The sequence below is a fragment of the Podarcis cretensis genome (assembly GCF_951804945.1).
Source record: "Podarcis cretensis genome assembly, chromosome: 11".
Taxonomy (NCBI): Eukaryota; Metazoa; Chordata; class Lepidosauria; order Squamata; family Lacertidae; genus Podarcis; species Podarcis cretensis.
The window spans coordinates 12,617,511-12,641,137 of record NC_137180.1 but is presented as its reverse complement, the minus strand read 5'-3'; the positions used below and the strand labels follow the sequence as shown (position 1 = coordinate 12,641,137).

Below are 23,627 nucleotides of genomic sequence, written 5' to 3'. Positions count from 1 at the left end.
AAGAACATGGACATGTACATAAGTTTTCAAACTTTCCTGTGTGACTGACATCCCTTTTGTGTCTCTCCCTAAATACTCTGATTCCCTTCGCTGCCTGTCTTGTCTCTGTCAGCTCCTGGCTATACCATAGCCTCATAGCCTTGAATACTTCAGAATGAAGTCCTCCTTGTGTTTAAAAATCCACCTCTGTCTACCTTCCATGTCTCTTGACTCTACCATCGTTCTCCTTTCACTCGGACCTTACTTTGTTCCCAAGAACAGGATTTTTGACGTTAGACTGTGACCTTTCTTGTCTCCCTTATCTGTAAGTCTGTCTATCATCTTTTCTGCAACGTTGCCAGAATTTGTCCTTTCTTGGCCTTGCCACAGCCAGCTTCCTTATTTACACATTAATCACTTTCCAATTACATTAATGCAATTTCATCCTTTTAAAAAGCTTATCTTCCATCAGAATAGTTCTTTACTGTTTTGGGTAGTATACTGGCACTTTCTGGCAAGAGAAAGGTTATTCTACTCTCAGCTGCCACCTATACACTGGCTTTTTCTCATTTTCATTTTCCTGGAGACATTTTTGGCACTCAAGAATTCTTCATAGGTATATCTATCCAACTCAACCAGCCCATATCTCAGTGCATGTATCTGTTCATGATTAAACCAGGAACTTTCCCATTTAATTTGGACACTGTGGCACCCCCTTCGGAACAATATTAAACTAACTTATAACTGTGATTTAATAGATCAGAGCTGGTAACTATAGTTTCCCAATTTGTACAAATTCTGAAACTATGGTTATTTTATTTATTTGATTTCATTTCTCCCCATCTTGTGCAAATGTACCACTCAGGGCAGCTTTTGACATTTAAATACACAGTTTCAGAAAACAATTAGGCCGATTAGTGACTTCCTGGTTTCAGTGGTGCACACCTCAATAGAAGGCACAAAGGCATTTGCAGGTGAAAGGGTTGTGCATAAAACTGCTTAATCAGCCAAGAGAAGATGGTCCAAGTGCAGTCACTTTTCATGACACAATCTACTTTATTTCTGCTGCTTGCTTGACCTCTCTTTTTTTCCTAGTGTCTGTCTGGCTATCTAAACTGTGTTGTCTTCCTACCTCCATGTTTTCCTTCCCTCCTGCTGGCTCCTCTGTATGTATTAGCACACCAGGACAACACACCAAAGTCCTCGTTTGTTTCATTCCTCGTTTGTCCTCATTTGTCATTCCCCACAATCCCATGGTATCCTCACATATGTTTCATGGGACAACTTTCATGCATATGTGCCTGTATGTGCAATGGGAGAATTAACAGCACCAGGTTACATTTTTTTTTTAAAGGCAAACACTTTGTGTTACAGAGACGCAAACTTTTCCTATGTCACCAAATCATGATCTTTGGCACTTTGTGCTTTATGGTTTTATTAATTCATTTGTATAGCAATATGCCGCTGATAAATAAATATTTTGTTTAAAAATATGTACAGTCCAGCATTAATTAAGCACAACCTTAATTTCATCTCATTGGAACTGCCACAGACTTTAAAGACTTAAGTCTCTCCCCCCCTCCACCCCCAGATCACAAGCATTATATTTTGCACGTTTATTTTAGAAGTGCATACTTCTTATGCGTAACAAAGGGACAGAGGGCTGATTCTCACAACTATTTTCAGCTTCGTTTTGATGTGTAGAAATCATTGTGTACTGAACCAGGCCTGTAAATTGCCTCAGCGTATCTAAAGGTTGAATTTCACCCATCTGTTGCTTAAGTCATGGGCCTGAATGTAATAAGCTGAAATCTGGAAACGTCATGGTTATTCCACCAGGTTGGCTTTATAATGTAAAAAAAGAGCTGAAAGTGGTTGCATGAGTTTGTATCTCTAATTACTGAAAGGGTAGGTTCAAAGCATTCAGAGCTATACAGTGGTACCTCTGGATACGAACAGGATCCGTTCTGGAGCCCCGTTTGCATCCTGAAGTAAATGTAAGATGCGTCTGCGCGTTCGTGGGTCGCGTTTTGCCACTTCCGCGCATGCGCGTGATGTCATTTTGAGCGTCTGCGCATGCGCGAGCGGTGAAATCCGGAAGTAACATGCCCCTTTACTTCCGGGTCGCTGCGGAGAGCAACCCGAAAATATTCATCCCTAAGCTACTTCAACCAAAGGTATGGCTGTATGCTGAGTTGTGGTTGTTTGCATTCCATGTGGAAAGTAAAGAAGAGGTTTTAATTTGTTTTGTAGAACCTGACATCGTTTAAACTTGTGGGTAGAAACGATGATGGCAAAGGAAGGTGTCCATTTGATCCGGCACAAAGTTATACATCAGTTATGGTTGGTAAGTACAAACCTCCTGCTGTTTCTGTATCCTGTTATAGGAAGAACTGAAGATCCTATGCTTAGTACTAATATCTTGAGTTCCTTTTTCTTGAGCCGCTCCTATTTACCCCATTGTTTTGTTAAAAGCTCCTCCTCCCATTATGAGAAGACACATAATCTTTTGGATGTCAGCCATCGTGTCCTCTGCTTCTTAAACTATCAAATTTGGTTAAAAGCCGTTTGAACCAATGTCATTTGGGTCAGCACTAAATGCCCATCCAGTGGAGTAAGTTTTGAATTAAATGTTAATAATGGTACAATGGGGACCGTACACAACAGGTAATTTGACTTAGCTCATTGAGAGGGAGGAGACGTACAGTGGTGCCCCGCAAGACGAACGCCTCGCAAGACGGAAAACCCGCTAGACGAAAGGGTTTTCCGTTTTGGAGGTGCTTCGCAAAACGAATTTCCTATGGGCTTGCTTCGCAAGACAAAAATGTCTTGCGAGTTCCTGCGGGTATTTTTTCCTTTCCCCCCCCTTTTTCTAAGCCGCTAAGCTGCTTATCAACTGATCCGCTAAGCCGCTTAACAGCTGATCCGCTAAGCCGCTTATCAGCTAAGCCACTTATCAGCTGATCCGCTAAGCCGCTAAGCCGCTTAACAGCTGATCCACTAAGCCACTTATCAGCTAAGCCACTTATCAGCTGATCCGCTAAGCCGCTAAGCCGCTTAACAGCTGATCCACTAAGCCGCTTATCAGCTGATCCGCTAAGCCCCTAAGCCGCTAATAGCGCTAATCCGCTAAGCCGCTAATGGGCTTGCTTTGCAAGACGAAAAAACCGCAAGACGAAGAGACTCTCGGAACGGATTCTTTTCGTCTTGCGAGGCACCACTGTACTTTGGAGCCTGGCAGTTGGGAATATAGCCATATAGTGCAGGCCTTCTGCAAGCAGGTGTCACGCAGGAGGGAGAGGTTGGGAGGGGATGGAGGATGTAATAGGAGGAGTGGACGCGGGTGGCGCTGTGGTCTGATCCACAGAGCCTAGGACTTGCCGATCAGAAGGTCGGTGGTTCGAATCCCCGCAACGGGATGAGCTCCCGTTGCTCGGTCCCTGTTCCTGCCAACCTAGCAGTTCGAATGCACATCAAAGTGCAAGTAGATAAATAGGCACCACTCCGGTGGGAAGGTAAACGGCGTTTCCGTGCGCTGCTCTGGTTTGCCAGAAGCAGCTTAGTCATGCTAGCCACATGACCCAGAAGCTGTACGCCGGCTCCCTCGGCCAGTAAAGCGAGATGAGCGCCGCAACCCCAGAGTCGGTCACGACCGGACCTAATGGTCAGGGGTCCCTTTACCTTTACCTATGGCATCACTCAGTTTGAAAAAATATTGCTAAATACTACTATATATTTTTAATCCATGTAATCCTTTGTTGCTGCAAAGACGGGGATCTTTACTCTGGAACGTCTTACAACTTCCTGGGAAGTGAACCAATTATTTCAAGGAACTCGTTGCAAAATCCTTTACGGACAGAATATGCAATTCCTTGGCTTAACGGTAAGATCTGGAGGGGGAAATAAACATTTGTTGGAATGTGCCTAAAATGTACTGTCTAGTAATCTCTTTACCGAAATAGTACCCCTTTTGTACGTTTCCAAAGCCAGAAAGATCTCTTTCTGCGGCCATTCCCCAAGAAATACACAATTGTTTCAGTCTTCTGTCTGGGTTGGAGACTATACGCATCTTGAAATAACAGAAATTGTAAACAGCTTTGGTTTAGTTCATGAAATCCATTAAAGCAGCTTGAAGAAACTGTGTTGTGGTTTGGTTTATCCTTTATTTGATTTTCGATTATCAGGAGACTTTTGAGATGCTCTTAAAAGGGGATGAGGGGTGGGGGGAAATGACAATGGAATATGGACTAACAACCCCTTCCTGTAAGTCAGTGCTGAATTGTAATAACTAACAGGATTCCTTCAAGGATTATTCCATAAGAGCAGTGTTGTTGTTCTTGTGGCTGTATAAATACTTGCACCAAAAATTCAAGGAATTGTAGAGCAGATTTCTCAGTTTAAAAGTGTGTTTGGATCTTGATGTCACTATGTTTAGTTTGTGAAAATAGCTCTTTTTTAATACAAATTTTCTTGAAGAGTTTGTGAAATATAGCAATGGTAATGTTTACTGCAGCAAAGATCTAGGTTATCATATACTATTAGGACTAAGGAGCAGCTACCGTGTCCGCAATAAGTAATTAACAGGAAATAATGAGAGGTGGGGGAATTATTAAAATTAAGCAATTTTGCATTTCACTTCTCTAGAACCAAATTTCATTTTTGCCGATGTGATAAGAGCTGATCCAAACAGTGCCGATGAGGATGACGACAAAGTGTATTTCTTTTTCACTGAGGTTTCTGTGGAATATGAATTTCTTGGCAAGCTGATGATTCCAAGGATAGCCAGAGTTTGTAAGGTGAGAATGAGCTAAACCATTTCCCCCTTGTTTCCAAATAATTTTGGGGTGAGAGCAAACAATGTTGTGACTGTTTTGTGTGCTAGCAGTTTCCCCCCCAATCACCGTAGTCCAGATGTGCAGTCTATATTTCCAGATGTCCAGGCTTACAGAGAGATGACTTGCTGATCTGGCAGTGGGATCCTCTACCAATTAAATTCGAACTGGCCAGTCGCAGCCAATTTAAGGGGTGATACTTTTGAGGCATACCTGGCTGAACCACAGCTATCACTCAGGTCTGTCCAGTGTATTTTAATAGGCTGCTTCCAGCAGCACAATTGGCAATGGACATCCCACTCGCTCACCTTACATGTTATGGCCCTGCCCAAAGGTAAACAGGCAGTGCATGGCCTTGCTATGGAGTTACTCTGTCACTCATGGGACGCGGGTGGTGATGTGGTCTAAACCACTGAGCCTTTTGAGCTTGCCGATCAGAAGGTTGGCGATTGGAATCTGCACAACAAGGTGAGCTCCTATTGCTCTGTTCCAGCTTCTGCCAAACTTAGCAGTACTAAAGCATGCCATTGCAAGTAGATAAATAGGTACCACTGTGGCAGGAAGGTAAACGGCGTTTCCATGCGCTCTGGTTTCCATCACGGTGTTCTCTTGTGCCAGAAGCTACTGTTAGGCCCATCATGAGACGTCCACCAGCTTCTAATCACAGATACCAGCAGCCTTCAAGCAAGCAAACTTGCCTTATTATCACTCCCTAGCATCCCACTGCCAGAGGATTGCCTCCTTCCATTCACCACTTTACCTCCTGCAAGTGGCAGAAACCTGGGCAGTTCTGAATGTCACATCCATTGCCAGGTGTGTCCTGCTGGGAACAGAAAAGGTCTTTCCCCTTGGCCTGACTTTATAACCACTCAGTTGCCAAGTGCCTTTGTGACATCACAAGAAACCCACAGCCAATGGCAACAACTGGGGAGACATCATCTTCATTGCTTTGAGCCTCACAATGGTGGGTGGACCTTTCAGTGATTGTGTGCTTGTTTATTCGGGACACGGGTGGCGCTGTGGTTTGAACCACTGAACCTCTTGGGCTGGCCGATTGAAAGGTTGGCAGTTTGAATCCCTGTGATGGAGTGAGCTCCTGTTGCTCTGTCCCAGCTCCTGCCAACCTAGCAGTTTGAAAGCACACCAATGCAAGTAGATAAATAGGCACCGCTGCGTCAGGAAGGTAAACAGTGTTTCCATGCTCTCTGGCTTCCGTCACGCTGTCCCGTTGTGCCAGAAGCAGTTTAGTCTTGCTAGCCACATGACCCGGAAAGCTGTCTGTGGACAAACGTTGGCTCCCTCGGCGTGAAAAGCGAGATGAGTGCTGCAACCACATTGTCACCTTTGACTGGACTTTTCCGTCCAGGGGTCCTTTACCTTTTACCCATTTTCCCACTCATATTCAAATACTGCCCCTCAATGAGGCCAAACTTAGATTCACAAAATGTTTAGGAGTATGCGTCCCCCTAGAAAAAAGCTCTGCTTTTACCTTTTTTACTCTGTCGATGATATTTGGCGCCAGGAAGGAATTTGCCTCGGGACAAAGTGGGCCACATTTGAAGGTGTTGCCTATTTCACAGAAATTGTCACAGCTTGCTGGCAGGTAAAGTCATTGGCATGGTCCATGCAGAACAGGTGGCAAGGAACCCTACTCCCTTATCAAGAAGTTTAAGTAAAGGCCTCCAGGGAGAAGGACTCTGTCCGAATGCCCTGACAGGGGCAAATGGGCCATAGAACTCTTCAAATGGCATCCTGGAGAGATCAACCACATTTGATGTGTGTCATGGGAGGGATCCTTAACCCGAATCGACCCTGATGAAGTAATCAGCCAGCACTTGGGTTGACTGATTCAGGACACATCCCCAGTGCCTACACCAAAGCGTTGTTGACATAATGAATAAAGTTGTGGCCCTTTTGATCCCAAGATGTTGTCATGTTGTTTACATTGCTTCCCCGCCCCTTGCCCTGGTGGTCTGGGTTCACTGCGCATGTCCCTCAACTAGCATGAACAGTGCAGTCTGCATGGTTCTGTGTGTCCTTTGTGCATCCAGAGCTTTTTCTTTCCCTTCCTCAAGATTTTGGCAGTGCTTCCAACAGAGCACTGTAGTTCCAATCCCTGACTGTTGGATGCTTCCGTGTGGACATAGCTTTAGCGAGACTTCAGAAGAAGAAAAAGGATTTGAGACTGCATTCTGCATTCAAAAACTGGTTGATTCTGTGTCAGTAAGGGAAACCAAGTTGCTCCCATTATTAGATGATGGTGGAAATTAATTTTCTTAGTTTTAAAAAAAGAGAGACCAAGAACTCTTTATACTCTCCCGCTTCATTCCCTTCACGCATCACTCATAAGCTGTCAATTGAATTCTAGCCATCGTAATTTCAAGGGAAGACGGATGCCTGAGCTATGCCAGACACATTTCTAAAGGGTACCAGACAAAGCCAACATTTTTCTCACACCAAGAAAATTTCTTGCTTGACTGTGATGTGACAGGTGGCTAGCTGCCATAGCCTGGAAGAAAACGATTGCAACCAGCCCTAATTCTGTCGTTCTCATGCCTTTTAAACATAATAGTAGCTGCCTGGCTTTAGGGGGAAACCTCTTGATGTGAAACAAGGTTAAATTTTTTAAAACGTTTGCAAAATTTCCAGAAACATTTACTGAGCATGCTGTCTATCATAGATAGATAGATAGATAGATAGATAGATAGATAGATAGATAGATATCTCCAGGGGCAGTGAGGTTGCATTTTAAAACCAGATGCTTAAAAACGCATTGGATGTAATTAAGCAACAGAACCTGATACACTCTGCAAGATTTATGAGATCTCAGTAGCTTGAAGTAAATCTGCTTTGGCGTGGTTGTAATGGTCCTCTTGTCTGCTGACTGTCTGTCATTGCTTTTAACCAGCACTATTGCAGTCAAGTGACTGGGTTCTCATTCTTAACGATTTGTGTGGAGCTATATATAGATTGGAGGAGGAAAATATGTGCATTTTTTGTTACATAGGAAAATAAATTGCCTACCATTATTTTGAAACTGCCTCGGTGAAAAATAAAATCCTTGCTTATCTCGAATGCATTTCATATTAAGACATATGCTTTTTTCGAAAAGTGCAGACACGGCAAAAATTGGGAGAGCACAGTTGGTGCTTTAATGCTTAATGTATATTTCACCCATAAGAGGCTCGCATTTAAAATTCATTCTTTGCTGGACGAAGGTTACATTTTTTAGATTGGTAAGCATGGCTCTTTCCACTGTGGTGGAAGGGAGCCCACTCATTAGCTGGTTCCAAACGGGCGTTTGCTCTATTTTGGGGAGGTGTAATGCTGACATAAAAGGGACGCAGGTGGCGCTGTGGGTTAAAGCCTCAGCGCCTAGGGCTTGCCGATCGAAAGGTTGGCGGTTCGAATCCCTGCGGCGGGGTGCGCTCCCGCTGCTCGGTCCCAGCGCCTGCCAACCTAGCAGTTCGAAAGCACCTCCGGGTGCAAGTAGATAAATAGGGACCGCTTGCCAGCGGGAAGGTAAACGGCGTTTCCGTGTGCGGCTCTGGCTCGCCAGAGCAGCGATGTCACGCTGGCCACGTGACCCGGAAGTGTCTCCGGACAGCGCTGGCCCCTGGCCTCTTAAGTGAGATGGGCGCACAACCCCAGAGTCTGTCAAGACTGGCCCGTACGGGCAGGGGTACCTTTACCTTTACCTTTAATGCTGACATTGGGTAGATTTGGGCGTTCCTCCCATAAGGCGGGTGGTGCTGTGGTTTAAACCACAGAGGCTAGGGCTTGCCGATCAGAAGGTCGTGGTTCGAATCCCCGCGACGGGGTGAGCTCCCTTTGCTTGGTCCCTGCTCCTGCCAACCTAGCAGTTTGAAAGCACATCAAAGTGCAAGTAGATAAATAGGTACCACTCCAGCGGGAAGGTAAATGGCGTTTCCGTGCGCTGCTCTGGTTCGCCAGGAGCGGCTTAGTCATGCTGGCCACATGACCCGGAAGCTGTCTGCAGACAAACGCCGGCTCCCTTGGCCAGTAAATGAGATGAGTGCCGCAACCCCAGAGTCGTCTGTGACTACACTTAATGGTCAGGGGTCCTTTTACCTTTACCCGTAAACCAAAACGGTGATACTCCCTTCACTGGGATAGGTTTTGAAGCAGTCCCCAGACCTTGAATATAACATGTTGTCAGGGACTGGCTGGACAATGAGGACTAGTGGGAGCTGCAGCTGGAGAACCCCCCCCTAGGGGAACCTCAGAGGAGGAAGGCTCAGAGCCAGAGGAGTGGTGGTGGGACATGGAAGACAGGTCAGAGGCTGGAGTGGGGGGCAGAATGGTTGGATGGTGAACAAGCAACAGGCTTGAGTGAGAGAGAGGAAGGAGAGGCAGAAAGCACTGCAGACGTAGGACAAGGCAGCAGAGAAAGAGGTGTGGGGTTGAGACTGCAACAGATTCACGGGAGCCTGCCAGTCCTACTGTATTCAGCTCCTTGTCTCCAAGGGCTTAGAGACTTCTGCATGTAGCAGAACAAAAAATGCAAGGGGTCCCGTCCCCCGACGGAATTTAAGACTGCCGGGAAAACAGCTGGATGGGGAAGAGACTTAGGGGGAAGTAGGCCCAGATCATCAGTTCTGGCAACTGCTTTACCTGTGGACAGTCTCACCGTAGGTTTCTCTGTTTGTATTATGTTCCCTGGTAAAAAAGAATCAACTTTTCCATTCGTCTCAGAGTCTCTCTGCTGATTTGTAGCTGAACCAGCTGACACATGAATAAAGGTAACGGTAAAGGTACCCCTGCCTGTACGGGCCAGTCTTGCCAGACTCTAGGGTTGTGCGCTCATCTCACTTAAGAGGCCGGGGGCCAGCGCTGTCCGCAGACACTTCCGGGTCACGTGGCCAGCACCAGCGCAGCACACAGAAACACCGTTTACCTTCCCGCTATAAAGCGGTACCTATTTATCTACTTGCACCCAGGGGTGCTTTCGAACTGCTAGGTTGGCAGGCGCTGGGACCGAGCAACGGGAGCGCACCCCGCCGCGGGGATTCGAACCACCGACCTGACGATCGGCAAGACCTAGGCCCTGAGGTTTTACCCACAGCGCCACCCGCGTCCCGACACATGAATATTGAGGCCCTAAGTGTCTGCAGTTCATGTCCGGAAGTGGAGACTTCCCCACACAGTGCATGGTTAAAGGGTGGGATTTGGTCCTACAAGAGGTGGTGATGGCCACCAACTTGGATGTTTCCAAAAGAGGGCTAGACATGGAGGATAAGGCTGTGTTCTGCCTCACCTGTGGAAGAAAGTATTCCTCTTCATGCTAGAAGAAGAAGAGTTTGGATTTGATATCCCGCCTTTCACTCCCCTTCAGGAGTCTCAAAGCGGCTAACATTCTCCTTTCCCTTCCTTCCCCACAACAAACACTCTGTGAGGTGAGTGGGGCTGAGAGACTTCAGAGAAGTGTGACTGGCCAAGGTCACCCAGCAGCTGCATGTGGAGGAGCGGAGACTCGAACCCGGTTCCCTAGATTACAAGACTACCGCTCTTAACCACTACACCAAACTGGCTAGCTGCTAGGTATTGTAAGTGCAGACAGTGCTTCTATACTCAGGACTTGCTTGCAGGTTCCCCAAAGGCATCTGGCTGGTCAATGCAAGAACTGGAAGTTAGACGAGATGGGCCAACACACAATACAATGTAGAACAGAATTTATCTATCTCTCACAGGTTATATGTGCTAATAGTAACCTCTTAATGCTACTCTCAGTCCACCTTGTTTGGCGAATTTGTCCATACAAGCTATACTTGAAATATTGGTTGCAATTATTCAGTTTACTGTAGCAGAATTCTGTATACTTTGGAAAAGGCATCTGCTTACTTTTGAATGCATTTTTCTTTGAAAGGGGGACCAAGGTGGACACAGAACTCTACAGAAAAAATGGACATCCTATCTGAAGGCCAGGTTGCTTTGCTCTGTACCAGAGAAAAATTTGTTTTTCAACGTTGTCAATGATATCTTCATCCTGAAGACTCCAAGTTCGAAGGAGCCAGTGATCTACGGGGTTTTCTCCCCACAATTGTAAGTAACGCTTGAACATTTGGAAGTATTTGTTTCAGAGGAAGTGTGAAACAAGTTGCTGATTTTGGTTTCCTTGGTGTGTGTTTTAAGGAACAACGTCGGGCTATCAGCTGTTTGTGCCTACAACATCTCGACAGTGGAGGATGTTTTTGCCAAAGGGAAGTACATGCAAATCGCGACCGTTGAGCAGTCCCACACAAAATGGCTGCGATACAACGGAGAGATTCCTAAACCCCGGCCTGGAGCGGTAAGTCTGAATAAACTGAGGGCTGGTTACGATCCTGTTCATAATAAGCAAATGTTCATGTGCCACGTGCACTCATTCAGGGCCTCTGGGCCCCCCAAGCTGTGCTAATCCCTTCCTAGCAGATGGAGAGGACCAGCACAGCAGGTGTGTGATGCCTACACAACCCAATGCCGGTTATGGTTTCTCCCATGACATAACTCCTCTTTTACAGTTTGCCATAGGAAGCTTCTTGCAAACACACCCATAGAGAATATGGGTCGGCTAGTTTAGTCGGTTGCTATTTTAGATTTGCAGCTTCCTCTGTCCCCTAGCAGCAGGTGTTGGGGCGCTTGCCAGCGGCCTCATTCACATGTTCCTGTGCGGTGTGGATGCTTCCAGGACCTCAACTTGCATGGCATGAGTCCCACAAAGCTATCAGTGTAAATGATAGCCCGTATGTTTTGAACCAATCCTATTCACGCAAGGCAAATTGTTCCTTTGGGTGGGAGTCCCAGGCATGGTTAGGAGTGACCTGAACCATGCAAGGAGGTCTTCACTACTTACGCAATTCAGAATCCAGTAAGAAAATGTGCTGAATAGTAAAATCTGAATGAAGTCTACAGTGGTACCTTGGTTCTTGAACTTAATCCGTTCCGGGAGTCCGGTCGGCTCCTGAAACCGTTCGCAAACCAAGGCACGGCTTGCGATTGGCTGCAGGAGCTTCCTGCACTCAAGCACAAGCCATGCTGGACGTTTGGCTTCTGAAAAAGGTTCGCAAACTGGAACATTCACGTCCAGGCTTGCGGTGTTCAGAAGCCAATTTGTTCGGGAGCCAAGCCGTTTGAGTACCAAGGTACTACTGTACACAAAACAACTGCACTATGCAAGAAGACCAAAGTACATGTAATTTACCTATGAAGATAGTTGCATTCCATCATCAAGATATATTTTAGCCACTGAGAACAGAGATGTTCTTCCACTTCAAGATAAAGTGAAAGCTTGCACAAAAGAGTACTTGCACGGTTTAGGACAATTTTATCCACTTCTGGGAACCTCCTTGTTATGTTTTCGCCATGTTGCTTCATACAATCAGATAATGTTTGAGACAAATACCAGAGGCCTCCATGGAAGGAGACTGCACAAACTTCACAGACGCTTTGCTTATTTCTTGATTGTCAATGGGATGAGCACACCTCTGCTTAAAAGAAAGATATGAATCTGGCTTATCCCACGGTGAATAAATACATATTTTAGAAGGTAGCAGCTGTAATGTTTTTATTTTAAACAATGCTTTAACTGTTTTAGAACTGCTTCCCTATCTTGCTTATTCTGTTGCTCTTCCTTTTTAAAGCTCTCATTAATCATGTGACATACATTCTTCTTGGGACAGTGTATAAACAAGGAGGCTAGAGCAGACAATATCACAACTACGCTCAACTTACCCGACAAAACCCTGCAGTTTGTAAAAGACCATCCTCTGATGGATGACTCTGTGACCCCAATTGGAGACCGGCCCCGACTGGTGAAGAGAGATGTGAAGTATACACAGATTGTGGTAGACCGGGTCCAGGCCCTGAATGGCACTTTGTATGATGTCATGTTCATCAGCACAGGTGAGTTTTCCGCACTCTGAGAACTGGGCGACATCACACTATGATAAGGTGGCTTTTCAGCTCATTGAGCTAGTCTTGTGAGCTACAGTGGTGCCTCGCAAGACGAAAAGAATCCGTTCCGCGATTCTCTTCGTCTAGCGGTTTTTTCGTCTTGCGAAGCAAGCCCATTGATGGATTAGCGCTATTAGCGGCTTAACGGATAAGCGGCTTAGCGGCTTAGAAAAAGGGGGGGAAAGGGGGGGAAAAACCGCAGGCACTCGCAAGACATTTTCATCTTGCGAAGCAAGCCCATAGGAAATTCGTTTTGCGAAGCACCTCCAAAACGGAAAACTCTTTCGTCTAGCGAGTTTTCCGTCTTGCGAGGCATTCGTCTTGCGGGGCACCACTGTACATATTTGTTGCAATTCAGAGCATCCTGAGTTCTAAGACTGGCAAAAATTGCCTGTGAGATCGGGGCTGAACTCCAGCCAACTAGTTTGCTAACACATATATTTGCAAATCAGAGTCCTGCATTTTAAACCTTTGAGGCTCCGAAATGGCCCAGGACTTCAAAACGTTTATGAACCTTCCTCTACACCCAGATCTCTGAGCTTCAGCAGCTTGGATACAAGAGAAAAGGCCTTTTCAGTTATGGCACCGTTGTTGTGAAATTCCCTCAGAATTGCTCACTTCTTATGTGGTAAAGATTTTGGTGATGGATGCTTAGTGTTGCTACCTTAGTTTTGTTTGCATGTGGTTTTGTTTAATTGTGTAGTAATGGTTTCTGTGATTCCCCCCCCTTTTTTTTTTAAAAAAAGGAATTGTTTAATTGCCAGTTGTTAGTTGGCTTAATTTTTCTTTTCAAGGAAAGGTGGATTGTACTTTTAAAAATAAATAAATGGCTCTATCAGACCAGCATTGTAATGAAATCATTATGTTGATTTAAGAACAAGTTGAAAGATAATTTCCTCACCCAAGTTTAACATCTCTCAGGCGAGCATTTATGCATCACTCTTAGCTTGTCTACACTTTGAGTAGTCCATAATGTTCCCAAGCCTTGGGTCCACATATATTTATGGAACACAGCTCCTAGGTTTGCTCTTCGCCATGCTTTCTGGGGCTATGGGAGCTTGTACCTTAAATGTCGCTGGATTCCAAGGTTGGTCTAAAAAAGGTTGGTGGTTTTTGGTTAACCAAAAAAGAAAAAGAAAAGTTTACAGCTAAAGTATAAGAATCCAGCTCATGTCCTGGTAGCAAACTGCTCAGAAGGGGTGAAACGACTGCAGTTTGGGAGAAGAAATGGAATTAAAGGATGAAATGAAAGTTGGATAGAGAATGAAAATGCTCAAGGTTGGGTAGCTGTGTAGCAAAACACAATGAAAGGCATGAGGGGAAGGAAGCAGGAGCCTTGGGGTGAAAACATCAGACTATAGTCTGTGAGTGCTGGTTTTGTATTTTGATTTTTATATATACCAAAGTGTGGCCCTTTTGTTTCAGACCGAGGAGCCCTGCACAAAGCCATTGGCTACGAAAACGGAATGCATATCATTGAAGAAACGCAGCTCTTCCCAAACTTTGAGCCCATTCAGACTCTGTTGCTTTCTTCGAAAAAGGTAGGACTGAGTAAGAATTTGGGCTGTGGGGAGGAGAGATAGCAGAACAGCAAGAATACCCAACCCTGCCATTGGGGTGGAGTGGAGGGAAAGCAGCTGTTGAATTCAGTCATTTCTGCTGGGGGTTTTGTAGCCTGTCCTGGACTGTCCCAAAGGCACTGTTCCTGTGAGATGCTAAAGAAAGTTGTAACTTTCCCCCCATGTTCTTTCTGCAGGGGAAGCAATATCTCTATGCCGGGTCCAACGCTGGAGTAGTCCAGTCTCCCGTTGCGTTTTGTGACAAATACACCAGCTGTGTGGACTGCGTCCTGGCAAGAGATCCGTACTGTGCTTGGAATGCCCGTGCCTCTCTCTGTGTCGATATCTTCAAAGAGAGTGAGACCGAAAGGTAAAAGCACTTAGATGTTTGCTAAATACAGTCACACCTCATGTTATGTCCGCTTCATGTTACGTTCTTTCAGGTTACGTCCCACGGCGACCTGGAAGTACCAGAAAGGGTTACTTCCGGGTTTTGCCGCGTGCGCAGACGCACAAAATGACGTCATGCGCAGATGTGGCGAATTGCAACCTGCGCGTTATTTTCATGTTGCGAACGGGCCTCTGGAACGGATTCCATTCACAACCAGAGGTACCACTGTATCACCGATGTATTGCAAAGTAGAGGAAATGTATATATTTACGTGGGTCAACTAAGGAATGCAAAACTCCCTCTCTCTCTCTCTCTCTCTCTCTCTCTCTCTCTCTCTGTGTGTGTGTGTGTGTGTGTGTGTATTCTATAATTGCAAGAGCACATTGTCAGCAGAAATTGGTACAAAATGCAGCATCCTGAGAAGAATCCTCTGCAGCTTTCCTTGTTCCTCTTGCAATTCTATGCCTATGCATGTTTACTTGGGAATAATATCATTTGAACTCAGTGGAACTTGCATTGAAGTAAACATGCACAGGATTTTCAAAAGTCACCTTTCTTGTTGTAAACAGGTACCACAAGACATTTCTAGCGTGTGGGCAATCTTTGGTGAAATCTCAAAAATCTGTAGGGAGAAGTGATTTCCGAAAAAGTTCCTACTGAACCATGGAGTGCAGAGTTCTTTGCCACTTAGCATAATCAAGAGGGGCAGAGTAAATAATGCAAAATAGATTCGTGCAGAGTTCAAGCTTTTGGGGGCATAGGCTTTTACTTAAAAAGCAGCACAGAGAATGCACAGCCCAAACGCTGCAACTTTGAATTGTCTATCAAAATCAACATAATAATTAATGTATACCAACAGAACCTACACATTTTTTTACTTTACGTATGAAAAACACATGGTCCCATGATGGGCTCTTCGCTGAAGCTAAGCAGGCCTAGAATATAAATGTAAGAAATGTAGCAGGCCTGGAAGACTGGTGGAATATAAGTGTAAGAAAACAAGTTCACAAACATAGGCTCTGAAAGAACAAATTGCCCAAGTCAGAACACCCCTGGCCAGATGCATATCCAGCTGTTCATCTTCCATCCATGCAAACCTGCCTTACTGTTCTTAAAAAAACAACCAGAAGCTCCATAATTACAGATATTTTGTCATTGCAGAGCATACCGGTATTGCAATAGATAACTATCTTCGTAATCATTGTTTACCGCATCTTCTTGTTGCTTTTATATATTTATTTCATAGTTTTTAAGCTGTACTTGGTAAAAACACTCCGGGTGGCATACATAAAGCCAAAACAAAGATAATGACAGCTTCTCCCAGATGGGAGCGCCCATTTTGTCTGGCCCCAGGGGAAACGGTGGAAAGAGGCTGATGATGAAAATGGTGGGAATGCAGACTTGTCGGCCGGTCACGTTGTCTAAAGGGGCACCCTACTCTCTAGCCTGGCAGCTGAGTGTGGGCTCACTGGGAACGTGGACCAGCATGGCGGCCATTTTGCTCCAGTCTGCAGCCGGGTTTTAAAAGGGACGCCCATAGCTGTTAAGAGCAATGGCTTCACTTTTTCAAAGCCTGGGAAAACGAAAAAGGTATTTGGCACCCAAAGGACATTGAAGTAGGCACTAGGTGAGCCTCTCTGAGGAGCATAGCCCACTGCTGGAAGGCCTGTTCCTCACCGCCACCGCCTATATTTTATTTATTATTCTTTTTTATTGAATTTACCTTATTTTTCGCTCCATAGTTTTTAGAGAAGGAAAACAAGAAAAAAAATATTTTGAATCAAATGTTGTACTAAACTATTTAATAAACTATCGGTATATCTGAATAATATTTCAACCATGTAAAGTGAACAGCAGTCAACAGTGGCATTAAGAGCCATCATCCCTGTCATTAACAAATGAAGAGAGACTTTATCCCCTAGCAATAGAAATATATGAGCTTCCCACATTGAGTCCCTTAGTTCTAAGGACTGTATGGTTTGGCCCTACACAATTATTTTAATAAGGCCAAAAGAAGTGGGACTTTCCTCCTTTTTGTTCATTGCAGAGAGTTCTGGGGGCTTTCATATGAGGGAGGAATGAGGGAGAAATCTGATTCAGTTCCCATTTAAAGTCAAACCTACCTAATTCATACCTTCGTACACAACACAAGGACCAAACCACAGCCGCCTTTCAAATTTCAAACTTCTGCAAAGGAAGGCACTACTGTCCTGGCAAGACCAGTGGCGGAGGGAGGGTCTTGTGTGGCGGCACATCGCCCACGCGAGCATCATCCCAAGGGGGTGGTATGCGTGTGCACGCACCCATCCCTGTGGGGCGGCTGAGCGTGGGGGCAGAAGGATTACATGGCTCCCGCTGTGCTTGCTTTACACCCGTGTAAGCGGCTCCTGTCCCGCTTTGCTGCTTTAAAGAGAGCCGCGGAGCATTCGCTTCATAAGACACACAAAAAAGTGTGTCTTATGGAGCAAAAAATACGGTATATACCACCCTATACCTGGAGGTCTCAAACAGAACAAAAGTATCTGTTCGAGAAGGAATTTGGGGAAGCACCCCAACTGATGATCTCAGGGCCCAGTTCTGCTGTTCATAATGTTATTCCAGGGCTTCCCCTTGAGAGAACCTCCTTAAGCATCCTCAGGAAGCTGGGCACGAATACCAGGCCACTACAGGAGCTGCCTACCAATAGAACTGCAGTACTCAGTATTAGCAAATCAGATCATCGCCCACTTTCCACCACTCCTTCTCTCTAGCTTACGTATCAGGTGGGACGTGTCAGTTTCCCATTACAGCAGTCAGGCTGTCAGCAGCACTACATTATCCCTCCCTACCCAGTGGTGTGCGGTCAGTGGACTGGAAGTGGTCGCCGAGACCATGTAACACTGGTCCTGAAAGATCTTCATTGGCTCCCAGTACGTTTCCGAGCACAGTTCAAAGTGTTGATGCTGACCTTTAAAGCCCTAAATGGCCTCGGCCCAGTATACCTAAAGGAGCGTCTCCACCCCCATCGTTCAGCCCGGACACCCAGGTCCAGCTCTGAGGGCCTCCTGGCGGTTCCCTCGCTGGGAGAAGTGAGGTTACAGGGAACCAGGCAGAGGGCCTTCTCGGTGGTGACGCCCTCCCTGTAGAACACTCTCCCATCAGATGTCAGGGAAATAAACAACTATCTGACTTTTAGAAGACCTCTGAAAGCAGCCCTGTTTAGGGAAGTTTTTAAAGTTTGATGTTTTATTGTGTTTTTAGTATTCTGTTGGGAGCCGCCCAGAGTGGCTGGGGAAACTCAGCCAGATGGGCAGGGTATAAATATATTACTACTACTACGGGACTAGGTTAGTCCCCTGAATGTTCCTGGTTAATTGGAGTATTGAAGTATTAAAGTCTGGCACCTCCTTCCCAACGTCTAGAAAGCTGCTGCGTGGCTTAGGAAAGGGAAGCCTGATGCTCACGCACATGATATCGGGATGTCAATATATAACACGCGTGATTCTAACTTCCCCTGTGATGCATTTCACTGCGATGTCTGAGAAGTGTTTTTCCAAAAGTGTTTTTCCTGAACAGCGGCTTTCCCAAACCGTGTTCCAAACTGTTGCAAACACACACAACTTGTTTATTTAAATAAAGGGTCTGTTTGTCACTTTGTGGAATGCTTTGTGTCACTTTGTGATTCAACGGCTTCTGCGCTCCTTCCTCTCCCCATCTCCTGCGTCACTTGTTTGGATATTATCAAATCCTGTCAGTGCCGCCTTTCCAGGCATTTGGAGGGAGGCAGATAACAGATTTGCAGGTGGGGAGAGATTTGCACACAGAGGGTAGGGAGGGTAGGCGATGGTAAATGTATTGACTCTCTGACTATCTCTTTACTTTTGTAGGGACTGGATTCAGAATATTAGCGGCGATGCTTCTTCTTGTACTGCTGGTAAGCTTTTCTTTCTTTCCAAAAGAGGTGGGGAAATAATAAGTGTAACAAACATTTGGGCTGAGCTCCTCCACAGAATTGCTTGGTGCGATATCTAACGCTTCTATTTAATGTGTAGTTTTTTGTTACAATAAAAAAAACCCACACCTTTTTATTTTTGGCTTGTTTTTGCCTTCCTCCTCCACCCCCCCCCCCAAAATAGGGCCAATTCTCAGTCTATGGCCACCTCACATGTGCCGCAACTGTTCCCTAGCTGTAACCTTTCCTCCATGCCCCAATTAGGCTTCAAAAATGTCTTCTGTTGGCTGAAGGAGGCTTCTCTCAGAGGAACGGAGGGGCAGGGGGCCAGAAGAGAAGGTCTCTGAGGGCACATGTTGTTGACCCCTCTGTTAGCTGTTATTGTAATTACTTGAGGAAATTGTCTTTTATACCCTTGAATTGTCATGGGGTTTATGAAATCAATACAGTGGTACCTTGGTTAGCGAACGTCTCCGTTGATGAACGTTTCGGTTTTCGAACGCCATAAACCCGGAAGTAAATGCTTCAGTTTTCGAACACACCTCAGAAGTCAAACATACCACACTGCTTCCATATTGAGTTTTCTGTATTGAGTTTTCGGTTTTCGAACGTTTCAGAACTCGAATGGTCTTCCGGAACGGATTACATTCGAAAACCGAGGTAGCACCATTTTAATGTCTAATGTAATGTTTCTGACTGAAAATACTTTTGGGTGTGCCTTCCAAAAGGACAAGTTTTGCATGCCCAGAGATGATGCCTCAAACCCTTGAATATCATCATCATCAACAACAACATCATATTGATATGCCACCTTTCTCCCAAGTTGGGATTCAAGGTGGCTTACATTTAAAAACATTATAGAATAGAAACATTAATTTAAACACATCAGGGCACAGCTAGAATCAGCAGTTAAAACAGTTTGTGCTGACAGCACGCCGCTGATCAGTATCACTTGCTCCTTGCTTTCCAAAGGCCTGTCTGAATAGGACAGAAAGAAAACTGGCAGAAAGAGACAGTCCAGCCTCTCTTGAGACACAGAAAAGGCTATCTCTTGTGTTACCACTAGGTGTGATGCTGATGGGACCGAGAGAAGGCCCAAGGTTCTTAGCACCCAGGCAGGTTCACACAGGGAGACACGATCTTTCAGGTGGCCCTGGGCCCAAGCCACATATGGCTTTGTGGATCATAAGCAGCAATTTGAATTGTGCCTGGAAATGGACCAGTATCCTGTTGTTTTAAACGAGGGAGTAACTGTGTTCCCTGTAACCAACCTCAGTAAGCAGTGTGGCTGCAATACGTGGGATTTCTTGCCATAACAGCACATTTTCTGCAAAGAGTTGCTGTTGCTATTGCTGCTATATTAATGAAAAAAATATGGTGTGAATACATTGAATAGAGATTCTGGTCTTTTTTATTTATTTATTGGGCTTTTAGTCAGTTTTTTAACGAAAGAGAAAGCTGAAAAGCAACTTAGAATGCGAAAATTGAAACCAGTACAGAGTTAAAACAAATAAATCTAAAAGCAGTGATATATATAAAAAGGCATTGACGTCTACTAAAAGAGACCACACTATCTAAAGACCAAAAGTCTGATTGTAAAGGTTTTTTGCCTGGTGCCTAAAAGTAGCTAGTAATAGTGTCAGGCATGCTTCCCTGGGGAGAACATTCCATAGGTGGGGAGCCATCACCAAAAAGGCCAGGTGTAGTAGAACTCCCAAGTATTTTCTTTGCAATGGGCACATGATCCAAAGCTTCATAGACTCAGAGCTTCTTATGGTCAAATACTTTCTGGCTTTGTCCACCACGTGTGAGTTACTGAAAGCTCTGTTTGGCAATCCCTATTGCACACATGGAACGCTGCCAGACTCGGAAGATACTATGGTCTCAGAAAGCCATAGTTTGGCTTACTGTGTTGTGTGAACCAGGTGGTTGTGTTTTTCTTGCAAAAGAATTTAAACGCAAAGCAGTATTTCAGATAAAAGGTAGTTTCACTTAAACATTTCAGCAATGTTTATGACTCTTCGGATCATTCATTTTTTTGAGGTTTTGCACTTTCTGGGTTGGTTTGGGTTTTTCCCCCTGGCAATTTCACGTGTGCTCATTTTATTGGGATGAGCCTGTGTACGCAGTCTTTGTTCATGTGATGACAGAACATCATCTTTTAACACTTAAGGCTTAAAGCAGCATTCATGTGTTACTCCCCTCATCCCCGTACACAAATCATATGCTAATTGCACAGATTTCTCCATCTTTGGAATACAGCAGTTTAGCAAGCAGTTCCAGAGATACTTAGGAATGCCACCACTTTATCCTAGACAAATGCACATCTATTGTAAGTTGTACCCTGTGTTGAGTATATAAGTGTTGTTGTTTCAGGCTAGCGTGACACTTGTTGTGAGCTGGTAGTTTTTCCCCCAGTATATGCCTGCATGGCTGAATTGGCCTGCTCCCCACACTGAAAAGAAAACTCATTTCTGTTCTCGTTTACATTTATTTTGCTGTTCCAGATAAAGTAAGAGAGCATTATCTGCAGCACACTTTCAAGCATGGCAGCACTGCAGAGCTAAAATGCTCTCAGAAGTCCAACCTGGCCCAGGTGGTTTGGAAATTCAAGGACGATGTGCTCAAGGTGGAAAGTCCGAAGTACCGCCTGCTGGAGAAGGCGCTGCTAATCTTCAATTTGTCGGAGGGCGACAGCGGCGTTTATCAGTGCCTGTCGGAAGAAAAAGTGAAGAACCAGAAGTTCTCGCAAGTGTTGGCTAAACATATTTTGGAACTGAGGAAAGTCCAGCACACCACGATGAGCCCCACCCAGCCAACCACATCTACGGAACGCAACGCGGAAGCAGCCAAAATGCCGACTGTCGCAATCCAAGACCCGGCCGCTCACACGTCCACCTCCCCGGTGGTTCCAGTCACAACGTCCAGGATAGTGACGAATCCCATTGTCCCCACCCTCATGAGCACTGCACCCGACGTCGAGCTCTTGAACTCGCCTCCCGAGGTCTCTGCAAAGACCATGTTTCTGAGGTCCAATGATAACTCCCTCTTGATGTTCCTCTTTCTCTTCTTTTTCGTGCTCTTCCTGTGCCTGTTTGCCTACAACTGTTACAAAGGGTTTCTGCCGGACCAGTGCCTGAAGTTTCGTTCCGCTATGTTGCTTGGGAAGAAGAAGCCCAAGGCTGATTTCTCTGACTGTGAGCAAAGCGTGAAGGAGACCCTGGTGGAGCCAGGCAGTCTCCTGACCCAAAGTGGGGAGCACCCAAAACCGGCACATGACACGGGATACGAGACTGAAGCCGACTATGGAAACGGCCATGTTCAACACGATGAGGACCATTCGCAGTCTTACAAGGAAGTCAAGGACAAACCTTTTGATGTCAAGTGCGAACTGAAATTTGCTGACTCGGATGCTGAGGGGGATTAAAGGAGGAAAACCCCACCTTCCCTAATGAAAGTACTGTCATTCTGAATCGTTTGTTTCCGAACACAAAACATTTTAGATGTGATAACTGGGCCAGAAAGGGCTACGTGTTCTAAGCTTTTTTTAAGTGACACATTGTCATTTCACACCTGGATAGAGCAGAGAGAGATCTCGCATTTTCTGAAAACGGTTCTGTTACACACTTATTTCTTATGTGTTTCTTTTTTATTTTAAATGGCCAGTTACGGTTTCACACGGTGAGCTTCTAAGCTGCCCTTCCCCTCCTCCCCAGCCAAGGAAAATTTAACACTTGCACATACTGACTATTTTGATTAATCCCTCTTTTTCATAGAAGGTAATATTAACTCTTGTTGCAGAGCCATACCAAAAAGGATTTCAGTAGCTCCTGCCTGCACGTATTTAACTGCCATTAAAAATCTAATTTCAGTTTAATTCCAAATTGGAAATGATGTTTAGTTTATCAGATTGGTAAATAATAGCCTTTTTGTCCAGATTGGGACATTTCTTTGCATCTAGTGATTTTAATGCATTTGTCTGGTAGTTTTAGCTGGTGAAAGAAATGTTGGATCTTTCCAAAACTGTTTGTGTACCTTTTTAGAATATGATGTATTCTAGAGTTGCATAAGGTTCTCAGGGATAAGCTTTGGTTAAATGTCTCTCTCCCCCCCCCTTTTTTTTAGAGGCGTTGATATGGTAATCATTTTGAGAGCTTAATGTTCATTTTTGGGTTGTGGGGAGTTTAGCTTTAGAAAAAAGATGTTAAAAAGATGTAGTTGGACACTGCCACATTAACTAATTTTATGGAATTGTTTTAAGGTTTTAAAAAGTGGATTATTGTGGACAAACAGTAGTCACTGAACCGCAGCAGTGTGAGAGGCTTCTGTTTCAGAGATACAATGCGGACCTTGGCAAACATGCGATGGACCTCTCAAAAGAGACTGTTGAGGATGTCATGCATTTTGTAACTTTTCCCCGCAGTTGGGAAGCAATAGGGCTCCAGCCTCTCTCACTCCCATAATCAACTTTGCCAAATATTTTCACTGTTTCTTCACAACGTCCACCAATGTTTTCCAAAAAGGCAACTGGAGAAAAGAAACCAGAGAAGAGCAGAAAACTGCCCAAAGGGTCGACCACTTTATCTCTCCTGGGACTCAACAACGGCACTATTTGTCTGTAAAACTCCTTTGTGCTGTACAGTTTTAAAAAATCCTTGTCTCTTGCTGTCTTTTGTGTCTCATGTAAATATGGTTAGAAATAGAGACGACTGAGTAGGCAACATGTTCCAAAGTCCTTTTCTTTGTTCCTGTTGAAATATTTCCCCAGCACACACCTTAGATGGTCTTAGTGTAAACTGTTCTAGATTTTGTATGTTTCATTTTTGCTTTTATTTTTCTATTTTTGATTCTGTATATATGAAAAAAATAAGGAAATAAATATTGAAGTTCATTGTATTTCATCCTTGTCCTTGAGCAATAACAACTTGTCTTTTAAAAAACCAGAAGTCTTAGAGGGTTTTCTCGCTGTAAGATTTGAACAG

The 23,627-nt window shown here is 44.9% G+C and overlaps 1 protein-coding gene and 1 long non-coding RNA gene across 4 annotated transcripts in view; both read left to right on the top strand.

Annotated features, from left to right (window-relative positions):
• SEMA4D (semaphorin 4D) overlaps positions 1–23,541 on the top strand; it is a 117,657-nt gene extending 94,116 nt beyond the window's left edge. For all 3 annotated transcript variants that reach the window (XM_079995423.1, XM_079995425.1, XM_079995424.1), the window contains 10 exons: positions 2,233–2,326; positions 3,749–3,862; positions 4,624–4,775; positions 10,699–10,874; positions 10,965–11,121; positions 12,491–12,713; positions 14,190–14,305; positions 14,521–14,693; positions 18,581–18,627; positions 21,153–23,541. In XM_079995423.1, coding sequence (XP_079851549.1) covers positions 2,233–2,326; positions 3,749–3,862; positions 4,624–4,775; positions 10,699–10,874; positions 10,965–11,121; positions 12,491–12,713; positions 14,190–14,305; positions 14,521–14,693; positions 18,581–18,627; positions 21,153–22,072 — 2,172 coding nt within the window. In that variant the 3' untranslated portion in view covers positions 22,073–23,541. The remainder of the gene's footprint in view (positions 1–2,232; positions 2,327–3,748; positions 3,863–4,623; positions 4,776–10,698; positions 10,875–10,964; positions 11,122–12,490; positions 12,714–14,189; positions 14,306–14,520; positions 14,694–18,580; positions 18,628–21,152) is intronic.
• LOC307226832 overlaps positions 1–23,627 on the top strand; it is a 207,822-nt gene that overhangs the window by 164,567 nt on the left and 19,628 nt on the right. The window lies entirely within an intron of this gene.